Here is an 18,224-nt window from a genome sequence, read left to right as displayed (position 1 = left end):
TATTATTTATGCTTAAAAAACACTGTAAACAAATGTTGGTTGACCAAATAAATAAATAAATAAATAAATAAATAAATACTCGCATTACGTTTGCAAGATATATCAATATATAAAATCAAATTTATTTGTCAAATGCCGGAAAAAAATGCCAAATGACCTTTTGTCGTAATAATTACTTAATGCACAGCATTCGATTTTATGTATTTATATAATGCATTTTATGTCTACATTAAACTTTATTCTAATTAATTCTATCAAATCAAATTAGCACCTAATTCTGCGTTTATGTATTCAGTTGTCAAGTGTAATTTATTATAATTCCTCATTCTAAAATACTTTGACTTAATATAGAAAAAAATTAGACATGTAATTTACCGCGAAAAGGACCGCCATTTTATATTATCACTAAATCTGATATAAATAATTTAACTCTTGTAATAAATATGAGTCGACATAATATATACGTTATAATCCATCAATCTTACGCAAGAGCGTCCCAAAGAAATACCCATGTATACATAATGAGTACTCTCAAAACAAAGCCCTCTTCTAGTTCAGTCGCTAAACTAGATCATCTTGCAGCAATTGCGTATTAATATTATTGTAGTATGACGGAGTGAAAGTACACTTTCGTCACTATAGTAGTTGTAGCAACTGCATTGGCGGATGCTGTGTTTTACTGTTGTAACGTTTTGACCTTGTTGTATCCGCGTGTAGTCGTAATTTACTATATTTTATACGCACATGTACGTTAGGTCACGTGTACCTAATTATTATATATGAATTAGAGTAAAAATATTTAAAGTTATTGCAATATAATTCGTAATCACCTCGGTAATAAATTTTTAACTGTCTCTAAGTCTATTTTGATAAAGTTCATTTCATATTAAATAATATTCCAATATATTTTGAATCAAAAAATTCATGTTTTAAATAAAAATCATGTTATAACTCACTTAATTACTGTTATTTTCCTTGAATTTAATCTTTTCTTAATCATTATTCGCTGATGATTCCAATAACAACATTTATGAATACGAATAATAAGAGAGTTAATAATATAGTTATAGTTATGGCCAATTTTTTTACTTCCTTTAATAGTTCTGTTGAATGTTGAAGTCCTGGAATGTAATTATGTAATTTTTCTATACATTTTTTCTCATAATAAATAACTACATAACTTAATATTAATAAACACACTACGTCAATGAACCTTATCATGATAGAGTTACGCCATTTTAAATTATGAATTGTAAAAGACCAAAAGATGCAATGTAGTATTAGGAATGTAAGCAAAGATTGTTATAGATAAGTCATAGATAAAAAAAAAGAAATAATTTTTTAAAGGCACCTACTAACCAGGAGTTTAAAATCAACGAAATGTTTTTTTTGACTTTTGCATAATTATGTTTTATTCTCTTAAAACAACTAAGGTTATAAATAAAGGATAATAAACAGATAAACAAAGGAAAATCGACTTGCATTGGACTGTTCAGCTAACGCAATTAGATCGCATTTACCTCAAGGTAATGGATTTTAAATTCTTCTAATCTTCACCACGATGCGCTTGACTATTTGTTAAAGAAACGGCATTTTTTATCATTGTCATTTGCTCCTCACCAAAAGTAAGTAAACTGTTTAAGAATTCTCGTACCGTGCGCGGTTAACAAAATCCCTTTGCGTTTATCAACTCTACTTTAGTAGTCAGATCACATCTGATTCATAGTTACGATGCGAGAAGCATAATTGTTAATTTAGTGAAATATATTCCGTAGTTATCATGCGTAGACTACTCACGGGGATATGTTGAACATGACTCATAGTATTTTGATATAAAATTCCTTATAATACACTAGTCTAGCTGTCTGATTGAATCAAATCCGAATGAATAAATGAAAATGTTTTCGTATAAACTTTTATTCTTATTTCCTTCACTTAGGGACTATTTTTGTCTGGGCACCTGTCGGATTTGGTTATACATTGATGAGTAAAGTCAGTCTGTTTCTTGTTGAAGATAATATTTGTATAGAATTCTAAAATAAATTTAAAAATTATTTTATCAGGAATAAAAGATCCACGGGGAAAACATCTAAAACAATGAATAAAATTCTAAGGCCTTTGAATAAAATTATATTCGCATAATAGTACTTTCTTTATTTTTTATCCTTAAAAACGGTAGAGTACGAAAGAAAGCGTATTAAAGCTAGATTGAATATTTTATTACAAAGCTTTATTTACACTTTATTAATTAATTTTGTTAATAACCAATTTATCTGGTGGACTATACGTTTGTTCTTAAAACATTTGAAACAATTTTATCGGTGTTTTCTAAAATAGTTTATACTAGATGCGCCCCGCGGTTTCACCCACGTAATCCACATGCCGTAGGAATATCGGGATAAAAACTTGCCTATATGTTATTCCAGTAATCCAGCTGTCTTCGTACCAAATTTCATTGCAATCGGTTCAGTAGTTTTTGCGTGAAAGAGCAACAAACACACACACATCCTTACAAACTTTCGCATTTATAATATTAATTGGATAGTAGGAAGGATAGGATACTATCCTATCCTTCCTACTAACATTATTATATATTATTTACTTACTTATCCTTATATCATTATTATTAGTAAAATCTCTACTGTTATGTTTTGGTTAAATGAATTTTCTTCGGCGTTCTGCATTTTTCTGTCTACAGTTGAACAACATAGACCTCTCACATAGATTTCCAAACCAACTGATCATTACAAGCTGCCTCAATCCAGCGGCTCCCAGCCAGTTTAACTGAATATTCTTATATATAATAGCCAGAATCAGTAGATATTATTTTCAATTATCCGTGCGGAGTTAGTAAAAGATGGAGCGATCGAAATATCTAACGCTTCTTTTGGAAAATTGGGTACAAAGTACAAATACGGTTGGTTTATTGCGTATACCGTCGCAAGTTAGATTGCATCGTAGTGTATAATCCAATCAGGGCGACGCGTTGATATCGACCGACTTCCGCTAATATTGTCGGAGGATAATCAAATTGCGTTTGTTGCTTCAGGTGGACTGGAATCTATGGATTGTATACAATTATCCTTTCATAATATACACCTGTATTAGGCCCTACTATGATTGCAAAATTGTGCTTTGAATTTTGATGTAGTCTTATATACTTTTCAGTACAGGAACCAGACTTATGTTTAAACAGACCACAGAGTATCATAATGACATGGATAGTCTTTACACATTGCTATGTTTGACATTAAAATTCCTTTATATTAATCTATATATATAAAAGAAAGTGGTGTTAGTTACCCTATTTATAACTGAAGAACGCATTAACCAAATTGGCTGAAAATTTGTGCAGAGGTAGCTTGGACCCAGGAGACGGACATAGGATAGTTTTTATCCCGGAAATCCCATGGGAATGGGAACATGCGAGAAAAACCCCGGGTCTAAGTTTCCTGCGACTACGCGGGTATAGCCGCGGGCGGATAGCTAGTTATACTTAGTTTTCAAATGGTATATATACTATAGTAGTATACATATTGCTTATTTGTTGTAAAGTTTTTTTTTTATTTATTTATCTTGTTTTGTTTCAGATAACATGACGAATCCATCAACAATTCTTGTATTGGCTGTATTAGCGTCACATGTGTACTCGGTAAGCTTCTAGTTTAATTAATTGGGAACTTATAACGTAAATAATTAAAAATCAATGAAACTAAGCATAAATAATAAATACAAAACTATTTATTCAGAAAGGTACTTTTTGAATAAATATTAATTCCGTGCGAAGCCGCGGGCTTTTGCCGCGGGATATTGCTTCGCGCGGCGCTAAATTCGGAGTAGTTTAATAGATGTTTTTATGCATATAAACCTTCCTCTTGAATCACTCTATTTAAAAAAAACAGCATCAAAGCGTTTGCGTAGTTTTAAATGTTAAATCATACATAGGGACAGATAAAGCGATTTTGTTATACACTATGTAGTGACAATACATTGATTCAACGAAAATCAAACACGACAATCTCCCAATTAGGAATAAACCTATGTTATGACGACCGACGCCTTCTGCTCAAGACTTAGCCAGTATTGTTAAAGTTAGTTTATAAATTCACCTATTTATAAGCATAAAACTAAACCACAATATAGGCAACAAAGATGCGCTACAAACATAATATTTTTGCTAAGCTATTTTTACGGGAATCGGCTGAAATCAGGTCACGCTCCTACCGAAATAGTTACTATACAACCCCATACTAAATATCGAAAATATATAGGATGTCACAGTGTGTTATCGCCATGGTTATCACTTTCCGCTTTTAAGGGACCGGAGACACCGTGACGTGACTCATTCGCTTCCCTCTTATTTATTTTAAAGGTGTATTTAAAATCATCTTAACTGAGACTGTCACTATGTAAAAGTTCAAAATTAATGGGTTCAATGTTTACTTAGTTTTTCAAGAAATTATTAATACTAAATAAAATATATTAATGATTCTCATCTGCATTTAAAATTTTCCCAAATACATCCTTTTTAAACTCCTATTTTCATAAACGGCACATGACTTTGCTACCATCTATAGGTATTTTTATTACAGCTAAGCAATAAAACCGTTAAAGCATTTAGGAGGGGTAATAAATTTTGCATCGATGTACATTTTTTTGTTCTATCCAGTAAAAGCTGAACAAATTGGAATATAGCACAGTTATATCAGCGCATACGTGACTGGATAATTGAAAAATAAAAACCAGATGTTGTTGCGACCACGCAAATAAACGAATCTCGCCCGGCGTCCGTTTGATTATATTTGCTGTGTATTGTTTTGAGCAAAACGCATACTGTTATAACGATCGCTCACATAATTTGTCATACAAACGTTCGTGTTTACGACAATTTAGTTGAGAAATTTTCGTTTGAGATTGCACTATATTTTATAATTGATAATATGAAGAATATAAAAAAACATGAGACGGCATTCGTACCCTTCCCGAGAGATACCTTACCATTCAACCATGAATATAGTTAAAATATAATGAACTAGAAGGTTTTAATAGTATTTTCTTGTGTTGCATTTTACGCAACTGTTATACATTCGAAATTTCGGGATAAATAACATAATGAATAAATTGCGTTTAGAATCAAAACAAAGTCTTTAATTTCCACATGCAGGTTTTAAGTTTTAAAAAGGGCTCATACAATCAACTTAATTTATTTCAAATAAGATGGACTGATGTTTAAATATGTGTTTTCTGAACGAAAGTATACTTAATCTAGACTAATATTGTTATTGTTTAGAAATTTTGAAAGAATAGAAAAAATTTGATCACGAGGCAGGATACATTGAAATGCATTGAAATGCTTTATAAATTAGAAATTTTTTCTATTCTTTCAAAATTTCTAATTTATAAAGCATTTCAATGCTATAAAACTAAAAATTAAATTGTTATTGTTTCTAAAAAAATACTAGACGAATATCATTCATGTCCATGGACTGAATTATAAAGCGAACCATTTGATGTAGTGACATTTAGTATAATTACGAAAAATACACCCTTTCCAACAGGGGCACGTAAGAGCAATGAATTTTTCAAAACTGATTGCGGTAATAACGGTAATGGGTCTAATAATGGCTTCCTAAAGTTGAAAGGTCAATGACTGTGTAATCTTATTACGTATTCTGCATATAATAGAGATCAATGAAATATATATGTTTCACAGTCATAAAACCTATCATTATATTTTATTGACGCTAAGCGGCCAAACCAACTGGATGGCCTGACCTTTTAAAGAATAAGGAAAGGACTGGGAATGGCAAGGGTGAGGAAAAGGATATGGGCCTCGCATACTCCCATACATTGTACGAAATACATTATCTTGTACATTATACAATTACTTTATAATAATAATTCCACAAGCACAGCTTGTCTTGATTTATAAAATGATTAAATTTATCTCCCTTTTCTAATTGATATTAATCATCAATTGTCTTTTAAATAAACAATGAACAATCTTACGTTTAACGTTATCTCTTAGAGTTCGCGTATAAAGATTGTTTAATTACAAGGTCACGAGGGACATAGTGCACTATAAATAAATACTTGATTAAAGATTTTGTCACTGGATCATAACTTTTTATATATTTTATGTATAATACTTTATTGCTCAAACTAAGACAAAAACAACAAGAAAACAATAAACAGAACAAAAAAGGCATCGTTTTTACAAGTAGTGGCCTCATTGCTTAACAGCAATCTCTTGCCGGCAACCTGGTAGGATTATATACATATGTATGTATATATGTACCTAATTATAAATATTATAAGCTACATCTTTCGACAGATTAATAAAAAACTTAAGAAATTAAGAATAAATATTAAACCTATAATCCATTAAAGGTAAAATAACATAAGGATAATATCTAAGTCCCAGACTCGCGGCAGTTAGAGATCTTTTACATATTTTTCATAAGGTACTTTTAATACAGTTTTAAACAATATTTCAGCCGTGAATCGAAACAAAAAGAGCATTCGGCAAATCTACTATTTCAAAGAACACCGTTTGCACTGTGGAAATTAAACTTTTCTCTATAGAAACTTTAGTAAGCCGTAAATAGTATTAACAAAAGACCCACTGCAACGTGCACCGCCTCAAGAATTATCGCCGGGGTATACAACATTTTAATGGGTCATTCGCGTGTCTAAACAAAATAAATGTACAAGCTGCGATTAGCCGTTTTGGTGCGATTTTTTCTTTACATATTCTCTGCCGTCTAGCAACATCGTCCGATCCTATTACACTGGGTAATTGTGTGTGAATAGGTCATGGTAATGGACAAACTTAATTACGCGATTTTACTGGTGATACCTATAATCGTCTGGTGTGATTATATAAAAAATATATAATATAGTTTTAAAATGTATTCTGAGTGCAACGCAAATTGATATTACATTAATCACATTTCACACTAATATTATAAATGTGATAGTTTGTTTATTTGGATGTTTCTCCGTCCGGCTGAAACTACTGAACGGATTTTGATGAAATTTAGTATACAGACAGGGTATGAGCTGACTTGGGGGATTGGAAACTTTTTATCCCTATTAAATTCTTCCTTGGGATAACTAAATCATTTGTCCTAATTCCACGCGGGTAAAACCGCGAGCGGAACCTAGTATATTAAAGACATAAAAGAGTGAAGACAGAATAAGTAAAACTAATAAATGCCGAACTATAATTTGAATCAACGAAAGTAAATTAGTATTTATTTTTATCCAAAATCTCTTTTTTTCATAGCACGAATCGTTTAGGTAGTAGTTTCAAAGGTCAGGTACCTTTGTATATTGTACAAGAAATATTAATTTCAAGACATCTTGCTTCCCCCTAAATTAATTAATTTTAATTTCTTAGTATCGTTTAGTTTAGTAAAATGGTTTTAATTAAGTTGGTAAGTAACATAAATATTCCAAGAAAAAAAATGTTTCTATTAATTTCAGATCCCTAATTGCTTCTCCTTTAATATTATTTATTATAATAGACAGCTAGTTCCAAAATTTATTGAACTACTAATTAATAAATTTTCTTGCTAATCACCACAGAACACCTTTTTGATTGAAATATAAATACTTATATACGCTTTAACTTGTAAAAATATAGAAGAATTTATCTTGATAATAAATGCAGCTGAATTTATTTTATTTTATGTGATTCTTGTCTAGCCATTAAATACCTTTATTTAAGAGAGAACGCTCTGTTTAAACTAATGGCTACAGTATTTCATCTCGAGCACTTTGCTCCTAGAATAATTTTAGGTCTTTAAACTAATTAATGCCCTTATCTATGGATTAAGCAAGAATTGCACTGATGAAATGAACTTTAAAAGTAAATTTGTACGCGTGGTTTGTATATTTAATATGGCTATAATGTATAAAAAGCTGTTTTGATTAATCGAGTGGCATTGTTTAGGGCTTTTTAGACATTTTAATATACGGCGCAATTAATTACAATTTCAGTGCAAATTCAGTCTTGTTTTCGCATTAAAATTCTGTTATACTAAGATCAGCTGTATATAAAATAATGGTGTTTAAACTTTGACTGGTTATTATAATACGATTATTATAGTAGTTCCTGAGACTGCGTTCAAACAAACAAAGAAACTCTTTAGCTTTATAATATTTTGTAGTATTATTTTGTAGGCATAATCTCTGGACGTTTTTAATCGATTTTATAAATCCTTTTATCAAGAGAAAGCCACGCTATCTGTTGGTGTCATAGGCTTTATATTTTTGATTTTGACGCTGGATCAAACTCGGCCCAACCGGTACGAGCAGCCTCTACTTCATTGAGTGACATAAGCTATATATGTACCACGGACGAAACCGGGGCAAACAGATAGAAATATTATAAATTGAAAATAATATGTATAAGATATCATAAATATATACCAGAATGCAGTGCACACTTCCTTATAATAACAGGTTGGAATGGAAATGTAACGATAATTAAATTACGTGTATTGAATTAATAGGATTTTATTTACATGTCTATTATGTAGGTATATATGGCGTAAAAATATTATTCATAATATTATTACCTTGTTTCTTAGTCTTCGTAGCCTTATTGGTTTCTTTAAATCAAGTATAAAATTAAGCGAATAAAATAACTGAAGAACGTCTTTATAAAATTAATTATTGTAAAAATGTTTACAGTAGGTATGTTATTTAATATTATGAAGTATTTTCGTAATCGAATGCAGACATAGTAGGAAATGAAGTTTGATCAAAATTTTAACATAAAAAGACTAACATTTAAATTGAAATTGAAATCCGTGTACATTAAATTACAAATGAACATGAAATAGAGAAGACAGATTATCGTAATGACAATTTAATTATTTTTAACAAAAAATTAGATAGTTGTTACAACTACACTATTTTAAATGGGATAAAAATCACCTGGGAAAAAGTTATGAGGTACTCAAAACAAAAACTCATTACGAATTGAAAACTTCCTCTTTTTGATGTCGGTTGAAAATGATGCATGACACGATAGAGTCAACTTGAATCTCTTACGTAGTCATTTTTTAAGTTTCTGAGTTAAACTAATTTTGTCTTGTTTTGAAAATTTTGGTGAAATGTGTATTGCAATTTGAAATTGGAACGGTTATCCGATAGGAACGGAATAGAATAGATCATGTTAAATTGTAATGTTATAAGAGTTTCTTATTTGTTGACGGTACTCACTCAATATTATAATAAGATTTATTATTGTACCTTATTGTATTCTAACGTGGAAAATACCACTGTAGAACGATACGTTACTAAACAATAAACTCCACCTATGTATATCTTTAAATGTACAGTATTAGATATTTGATGAAGATTTATAAATAACTAGCTTTGCGCTCGCGTAGTCTAAGAAAAAGACCGACATTTTTTGGACTATGTCCACGTAGTTCCCTCTTTGGTGGGATGGCCATAGACACTATTAAATATCCTTTCTCAGGTCTCAAACTACCTTTGTACCAAATTTCACCCAACTCAGTTCAGTTGTTAAGGCCTGAAGAACTTGCTTATTATAATATTAGTAGATATAAAGTTATTTATTTACAGATTTGAAGTAGAAAAATTAAATCATACAGTTTATATTAGTCGATATACATTATAGTTTTTGTGTTTTTGTTTTTGTTTGTAAGTTTAACTTAAACTTAATTGCCTAATGAATCCCAATAAGCTTAGCATCACAAGATTCATTTGAGTTATCAATTCAGACGACCTAGAAGTAAGTTTAATTAAATCATGTTTCTTGAAATGTGCTTAATAAATTTAGTCCTAACTTAAAATTTTACGTTTCATTATTATTTGAAGAAAATTTAATATTTTACGAAGTATTGTATGTGTGTGTGTGTGTAAATGATGATGATGATTATGATTTTCTAGTCAAATTACATTTTAAGTGGCTTTGACGGCATTTTCTAAATGTTTAGGTATTAGAGTTTTTGTACCATGTTTTTTCATTGTATTTTATATTTATATTTATATTTTTCAATTTACAGCATTTCGTTCGTTTTCTTGGATTTTTTTCATGCTTTATATCAAAGTTAGCATTTTATGTATTATTTTTACCGTAAAGTTATTTATTTTTGGCGCGTCTCCCTAATATTTAGAGCCCTATCTATAAAAAAAGATACAACAAAATCCCAGCAAATATTCAATTGTATTCACTCTTACAATATTCTACCATTCAAATATATTCTAGGCCCCAAATATAGTTTCCATGTGCTTTACATACAAGGTCATAGGTGCTCACTGAGTCATACATAATTTATCTGGTTGGTGTCAGTGCATTAACTTCCTGATGTCGTTCAAAGCAGTAGTTCGAGAAAATTCCAATAGCTTTTGAGTTGTAAAGAACCCTGAAGTTTCTAATCTGTTTCTGTGAGTAACGGAACGGCTCTGAATGTTTTATTATCTACTAAGCTAAAACTCGCCAAGTTATACGTCACATTTTCTCAATCTCGTGTCACCTTGTTTATGAAAGGTTTTGTAATATAAATCTTGGAAGTTATTAGCCACGTTTTCCTTTTTACGAATCGTCTGAGATTGTGTTTTGTTTAACCATCGGTTATAGTTAATTGAAAATCAGTAAAAGCTATTGGAAAATTACATTTTGTTAATACATCCAGAGATATTGGAAAACCATGGTAAATTAAATCTATTTTCTTGGCGGGAAAGCACTAATACAATTAATAATATTAGTATGTATGCCTATAACTAAAAGTAACCTTATACAACAATTTTCCAATCTAACCTGACATGATTAAGATTAAATTTGATTTAGATTTTAATAAAAATGAAAAGAATTTAAAAATTCTGTTTCTATTACATCGTGACTACTGTTTCTATAAGATTTAACTTTACCGAATCATTAACAAAGGTTGTGATAATTTTTATCCCGGGTCAACTTGGGGAGGGGTTTAACCTATATGCATCAGTGAAGTTCTTATTATAGTATATTATTTCCATTTTATTTGTTCCAGGCTCCACAGTTTATATCGTTTCAAGATGGAAAGTTAGGTGTCAACTTTGGCGGTTACCATGCTGGTATCGGTATTGGGGGACTTTTCGGTGAGTAACCAAAAATAAAAAATATAACAAAGAAAAAAATACTCAATAAATAATAGCATGTAAAAAGTAAATATAGAAGGCAGAATTCAAACTTAAAGGGATCTTTCAATAGTCGGAAGAGGGATACAATTTTTTACCACTTTGTAAAATAGTAGTGGTGCTGCGCGGTTTCACCCGTGTACAAAAGCTATATATGTTATTCTGAGACATAAGCTACTACCAAGTACCACTACCAAATATCATCAAAAACCGTTGAGTAGTTTTCGCATGAAAGAGAAAACAAAATATATTTCATTTAGTTAACTCCCTTTCGTATTATATATAAATTGCGTAATGCATTATACTGTACTTTGTTATTTGCACAACACATCAACATTCAACATAGATTTATTACAAACTTGTGCAATTACACGCAATTATTAAGATGACGATATCTATTTCTTCATCAACCACGAGATCGTGGTATGAAGTTTCATCAGTGTCTCATTTAACATACACCTACATTTAAAAAACTTCATATACATTAAGTTTATTTTTCCAAAATCAAACAGACGTTTAATAGTATTTGTTTTTAAGATATGACTTGGTTTGTATCATATTGTATAGAATATTTATGAGCATAACGTATTTAATAATTTTACAATAGCTGCGTACAACTACTTAGAAATAGTGATAAATTGTAGGCTATGGTGACATTGTTTTTTAGATATGAATTGAATGATTTAGTTGTATATCAGTAATTTGTTAAACTGATTACAATTAAAAAACAACTCAAAAAATGTTAAATTTAATTGCATACAAAAAACATATTATTTCTAAGTATTACAGGCGTATATTATTATCATGCTTACGGGATTGGGTTTAAGTTTAAAAAAAATCGGTCACATACGAAGCGGACTCGCGACATTAAGGGTTCCGTAAAAACAAGGTAAAGAGCAACTGCAAAGACTTTAGATCACCCATTAGATTTACATACCAACCAGTGTTGTAGCTCGATTTTTTAATGTGTTATTATAGAGGCAACAGGTATACATCATCTCTGAAAATTTCAATTGTTTAATTATCACGATTCATAAGATACAACCTGGTAAGAGACGGATAGACAAATAGATAGACAGGTTCCTTTTTGAGCACGGAGTCCTAAAAATGACTATTTAATGTAGTCTTTTGCATTTTACAGCCAATGGCACGCGTGGAGGTCTCTATGCAGAGGCTGGTACACCAACAGGACAGTTTGCTTCAGCTGGACTTGGCGGTACTGTCAATCAAAATGGAATAGCTTCAGGTAAATAACGTGTAATAGTTTCTGTTGAACGGACAAAAATCCGATACCAGACTATAAGTGGAGCATTGTTAAATGTATCATACGAATGATTAGGGAGATTTATTGAGCAGGATAAGGGCTTCCGGTTTCCCCACTCCCAGAACAAAACACACTAGCTTGCTACTATTTCACGTCGATTTCCTATGGTGGTACCTTTCCCAGTGCGAACAGGCCCAATTCGTGACTAAGAGTGCTCGAAACGTACGATAAAAATGTTCTATTTTTAACTAATTTTGTCTTTTCAAGGTGGACTTTTTGCCGGAGCTACGGCAGGTGGTAATTACCATGCATCAGCTGGCCTTTCTGGAACCAGCGCCGGTAACAAAATTGGAAGTGGCTTTGCCCAAGCACAAGCTGGAAATCTCGTATCATCCAGCACCCTGGTAGGTGAATCGCTAAGCGAGAGAATAAAGCGAAGGAAGGAGGAAAAACAAAAGCGAAAGAAAACTGAAAAAGCATTGAAGGCTATAAATTTGACTGCATAAACTCTTTGTTTTTATTGTATCTTTGTTTTTACAATTGTTTTAACAGTACTCAATTATATGTTATTTTAATCGTACAATAAATTGTTATTAGACTGAATTTTCATTTACTAATATTTAGTTTAGTTATCAGAATAGAAGCAAACGATTAGTGTACGAAACGAGTAAAGGTAAAACTTGCATATTAGCATGAGTATTAATGAATGTGAATGAACTGTTTTATATACATGCACAAAGGAATGAAATCGTCACATTACCAAGCAACCAAGCAACACCATATAAAATATTATGATTTTATCATCAAGCTTTGGCAGATGTTGTAATGGGCCAATTTTGCTTTTCCCATCAATTGTTTTTGTTGTGCACGTAACAAGAAAAGTTACTTTAAAAAAATTACAATGTATTTTAAAAAATTTCAGGAAGGTCAAACCGGAGATAAAGGATCGGCAGGATACAGTGGTGTAAATAAAGTAGAAGTTGTACCTCTGAAAAGTGGTATTAACACAGAGGTTAATGTCGAATCTGTAAACGAAGTACAACCAGAAGAAACATCTAAAATTGAAATTACTAAGACAATAGTTAGAGATGATGTTCCATCTCCTCAAATAGTCAAAGAAGTGAGTAAAACATGGACCCCGCACTACCGAATAAATGCTGAAAATCGATTTAATTCATTCCAGGATTATTTTACAAATATTTTTAGTTTCCCAATAGGATTACCTCCAGCCCATGATTTCTCGAAGGTTTGTCTTAAACAGTGATTCAGCACTTAGAATTCATCTACCACTACGTGTTTGTTGAACTAATAATGATTATTTCTCTAACCAGTAAACTTTAATTAACCTCGTCGTCATATTGTTCATAATATAAATGTTAAATTATTTTCTGTATAAAAATTCTTTACTTCTTTTTTCTTCCCAGCTAATATCAAATACTAATAATGAATTACACTTAATTTATGTCCAATGAAATACGATGTAAATATAATAAACTTTTTTCGTGTTCATTTTATGTTCATAGTTATTAAATGCTTAATTATTTTATCTTATTTTAGCTAGCTATACGTTTCTCTTTGATACACTACGGTGTAAATCATCATCAAAATGTAAGATATTTTATTTGATGAATATTATAATATTCAAACATTTAATTTCTAACAGGTGTACATAGATTCGCAACCTCACGGTTTTGAAAAACATATCGTGCATGCACATTACAAGCCAAGAAGAGCTCATTTTCGTAAAACTGCTTTCCTCGGGGGATATATTGGTGGTCAAGGGGATATTGTAGGACCTGTTCCTGGTGCAGTTAATACTGAACAAGAAGCAGAAAGAAGGGTAGATGTTGGTGTTGAAGCTAACGCCGGAGCTAATGTAGATGCAAATCTCAATGGAGGAGTAAGAAAAGTATTCACTAAAGAGGTCACCGTGCAAAAAAATCCCACTTTCTTCCGTGACATTTTTGATGTAAGTTGTAAGGTTTTAAATGTCTTGTTTCTTTTATTTGGACTCATTTAAATAATAGAATTTTAACCATACTTATTTTTTACCTATATATTTGAATCCTTTTTTAAAAATTATGTCACACATAGATCATTAATAAATAGAAATCATTTGGACCCTTTGATCATTTAATTGGCAAAATTATTTTACATATGGATTTAAAGAAATGAACTTATTAACGATGTACCAAACAACATTACATATTTTTCGCTTATGTTAAAATAGTTCACAATTCATATTATTCGTGCTTCATTCACCAGGAAGTCGAGGTTGACTCCCTCTTGGATGGATCAAAATAACTTACTTCAAACGAATAGTAATAAGTTAAACGGTCTCTGTAATATGTCTTCATTGCTCATGGGATCACGTTCCTCGACTATATGTAAATTGACCTTTATACGAAGGATTTTGATATTACATATTCTTTCTTGTTTACAGATTCCAATTTCTACTTTGAAAGCAGTCGGGAATTTCCTCGGAAATACAGCGTCACGCACAAATATATCAGTTCAAAAATCTGTACACACAGGTGTTTATTATTAACGTAACTGAGTTAATTCTAAGAATAAATAATGAATTACGTGCATTTTTATGACTGTTAGAATTAGTTTAAGTGGTGACTGAATGTAACTGTAAGACTCAAATGTAATTAGTGTTAATTCAATTATATAATTTCGCATATGCGAAAGTGGGAAACTTTTTAATGATTTTATTATATTTATTATAGTTGTTGTGTATCTATATGATCTAATCTTAATTTATTATTGATATTTTACTTGACATTTTCAACTTATAACACATACACTATTATCGTAAGAATTTCACGGTTTCAGTAAAAATTTCGATTAAATTATGAATTGATTATAGTTTGAAATACCCATCAAACAATTTAGCCGAAATGTAAAATTCAAATGTTATTAAAAGTTTAAATTTAACTACCTGCTACTTACATGAATTTAATTTCAATTACCGTCCCAAAGAAATCCATCTTTTCCATCTTACTAGTCATACAGTTTTATTTTTTCCGTTCATTATTTTCTAGTTTATTAGGATTTCATATTACACTACCCTTAAGGCTTTTATTAAAAATTTCCACATATAAAATTAAAAACTATTTAGATTTTTATAGCATAAAGTGTTAATTAGAACTCTGTGAGATACATTTGTGGCTAAGCTGTATAAAAAACGTCGGATTAAATACTAATTAGTTCAAACATAAAATAGTTTTTTATCGGAGCATCTCATTGTGCATGGTAGTTCTCTAACTTTAACACCGCAAAGAGCGCGGTCGTGTTAGTCCTTCTTCCTACTAATATTCTTTAATCCTCTACAGAATCTGAGCCGAAACATGATTCATCGTTATCTTCATCTTCATCAGCTCATATTACGGTAGACACACCGGCCGCATCATCATTTATCGATGACATTTTCTCCGTAAGTTCATTCACAATAAAGTGTGGATAGCCCAAGACCCCACTGCTCTATTTTGCAAGCATCCATTTTTTATGGAATAATAAATGGATGTCGAGGGCGTATGCAATGATTTAACATTAGGATGTCTTTAAAAATTGGCAGCAAATCTCTGTTATAAATTTATGTATAATTAATTGTCTAATATAAATTACATAATATAAATTTTCTATTGCGTCGATCATTTACTTTGTAGTGGCGTAAAAATTTAAGAAAAATTTGCAATTTATACATGCAAATTAATCATACAAATATTAAATTTCAGATACTTGCGGCAAAGCTTTTAAACGAAAAACAATCGCATTGCATACTTCCTTAACATTCATTTAAAATTAATTGTATAAAAAATTGTGAGAACTGCAGAATCGAGCCATGGGTTTTTGTACTATAGATCTATATTAACTTGCACATACAAACATAAACAATTTAACACTGCTTTAAAAGAGTTAAAGGACCAAAAACCTTTGTATATTTCATAGCATATAATCCTATCTTAATTTTCAAAGTTTCATATGTAATTATATGAAATATCTAACACTTTTATTTGTTATATAGTAATGCATCGGTGTTGGGATACATTGCTTGCTCTAATCTCGACTTTATTTCACATTAACCTAACGTGAAGAATCGCATAAACGGTAAGTCTCCCAAAAGTTAATAAACCAATGAATGCCAAAAATTTTGTTTATGGAAAATACTCTTTTCGTTTTATTAAAAGTTACGTCTGTTTAGATTCCTATTAGTGCCCTCGGAGCTGTGAATAAATTCTTGGAAAACAACGTGGCCAGGAAAAATGTACAGGTAAGCAAATAAAAGTATGACTTCGGCGTAATCTCCTTCATTTTTATAGCAATGTCAATTCTTATCATCATTACACTAATATTATAAATGTGAAAGTTTGTTTGTTTGGATGTTTGTCCGTCAATCACACTGAAATGTTAACGTGATACACATCATGTCGTAAATAATATCTCACTGTCTCTTTTCGGAAATCAACGCAGTATATATAATATCATCTGCCAACCCGCACTTGGCCAGCGTGGTGGATTATGGCCGGAACCCTCATAGGAGGCCTTTGTGCCAGCAGTAGGAACATATATGGGCCGATGATGATGATGATGATATATAATATTATACCAGAACGGAAGAAAAGCTAGTATTAAAATAAAATTCCAAAATATTGAAAGATGAATTACTCTTAAATAAATCTATAATAATATTGTTAGATTGGTACCGGTAAATGCATATCGGGTTCATATAGTAATAATATTCTTTGGAAGCAGTTGTTAGGACATCGAAAATTATGTTTTCTGCTTTTGTAAATAACATCTATCGCTTCATGTAATCTGATTAGGTTCAATACTGCAATACTGCAATTTATTCATGTATCTATACATTCCAACTTATATTATAAACGCGAAAGTTTTTTTATATTATAATTATGAACTACTGCACCGATTGCAATAAAATTTCGTACGAGCTGTACAATTGGAATAACACATTTAAGCATATCTCAATATTCCTCCGGGATACAGACTTACGCGGCTGAAACTGCGGGGAAAAGCTAGTACATAATAATATGATGCTGAATAGTTTGTTAGTCTATTAGTTTTAACACTTTCGACACCGTTTTTAAAAATTCTTTCACAGTAATGATGTTATACGTATATGTATGCTATCCCTGAGTGACTACAGGACCGATACTAGTGATGCTATTATGCTGAAATACTGAAGTGTGTAGGTCTTCCGTTTCAACTGTGTTGTTTTAGGGCTCAAAGTGGTATCTAATAATATAGCTTGAAACATTATTTCAAAAGTAACTGGTATACTACGCACTAGTATAATTTGAGGTTAACTTTAACGTCTATTGAAAGATTGACTTAATACTTATAATATTTTTGATAGTACAAGATAATTTAAAGTTTCCTTATATTTTTAGGTAGTGCATGAAGAGGGCGTGCAATCCAGGGTAAGGCGAGTTCCGCACGGCCGCAGAAGGTATAACCAGAAGGTTGTTGTTGAAGACAGCCCGCAATAAGTGATCTCGATGGATTCCTAATTTAGCATTTAATTAGAAATATTATCACTTGTAAATACATGAAAGCAATTTTAGCAATAAATACAAAACATAAGTGATGTGACAGTGATATGATAATAATAATCGACACTAATAAAACTTTTATAATACGGTTTTGTTTATATTTAATTTATTCTTGCTTTTGCATTGCTCTGGACAAATTTCAAATTGAAACTTAATCTAGGTATGCATTATGTGGTGGTAAATGATGAGCGTGGTAGTCGTGCACGCTTCGGCACGTATTGGGTCAG

At 31.0% G+C, this 18,224-nt stretch overlaps 1 protein-coding gene across 3 annotated transcripts in view; it reads left to right on the top strand.

Moving 5' to 3' along the window:
* LOC119834015 overlaps positions 1 to 18,028 on the top strand; it is a 23,459-nt gene extending 5,431 nt beyond the window's left edge. The window contains exons 3-12 of one of the 3 annotated variants that reach the window (XM_038358290.1): positions 3,591 to 3,652; positions 11,031 to 11,118; positions 12,299 to 12,403; positions 12,689 to 12,825; positions 13,344 to 13,541; positions 14,085 to 14,390; positions 14,865 to 14,955; positions 15,760 to 15,860; positions 16,629 to 16,697; positions 17,836 to 18,028. In XM_038358290.1, coding sequence (XP_038214218.1) covers positions 3,596 to 3,652; positions 11,031 to 11,118; positions 12,299 to 12,403; positions 12,689 to 12,825; positions 13,344 to 13,541; positions 14,085 to 14,390; positions 14,865 to 14,955; positions 15,760 to 15,860; positions 16,629 to 16,697; positions 17,836 to 17,934 — 1,251 coding nt within the window. In that variant the 5' untranslated portion in view covers positions 3,591 to 3,595 and the 3' untranslated portion in view covers positions 17,935 to 18,028. Of the gene's footprint in view, positions 1 to 3,590; positions 3,653 to 11,030; positions 11,119 to 12,298; positions 12,404 to 12,688; positions 12,826 to 13,343; positions 13,668 to 14,084; positions 14,391 to 14,864; positions 14,956 to 15,759; positions 15,861 to 16,451; positions 16,470 to 16,628; positions 16,698 to 17,835 lie in introns of those variants that run through there. The other 2 variants (XM_038358289.1, XM_038358291.1) reach the window with 2 other exon arrangements.
* The last annotated feature ends 196 nt before the right edge of the window (positions 18,029 to 18,224 follow it).

Source organism: Zerene cesonia, chromosome 18 (genome assembly GCF_012273895.1).
Source record: "Zerene cesonia ecotype Mississippi chromosome 18, Zerene_cesonia_1.1, whole genome shotgun sequence".
Lineage (NCBI taxonomy): Eukaryota > Metazoa > Arthropoda > Insecta > Lepidoptera > Pieridae > Zerene > Zerene cesonia.
This window is presented reverse-complemented; position numbering and strand designations above follow the sequence as displayed.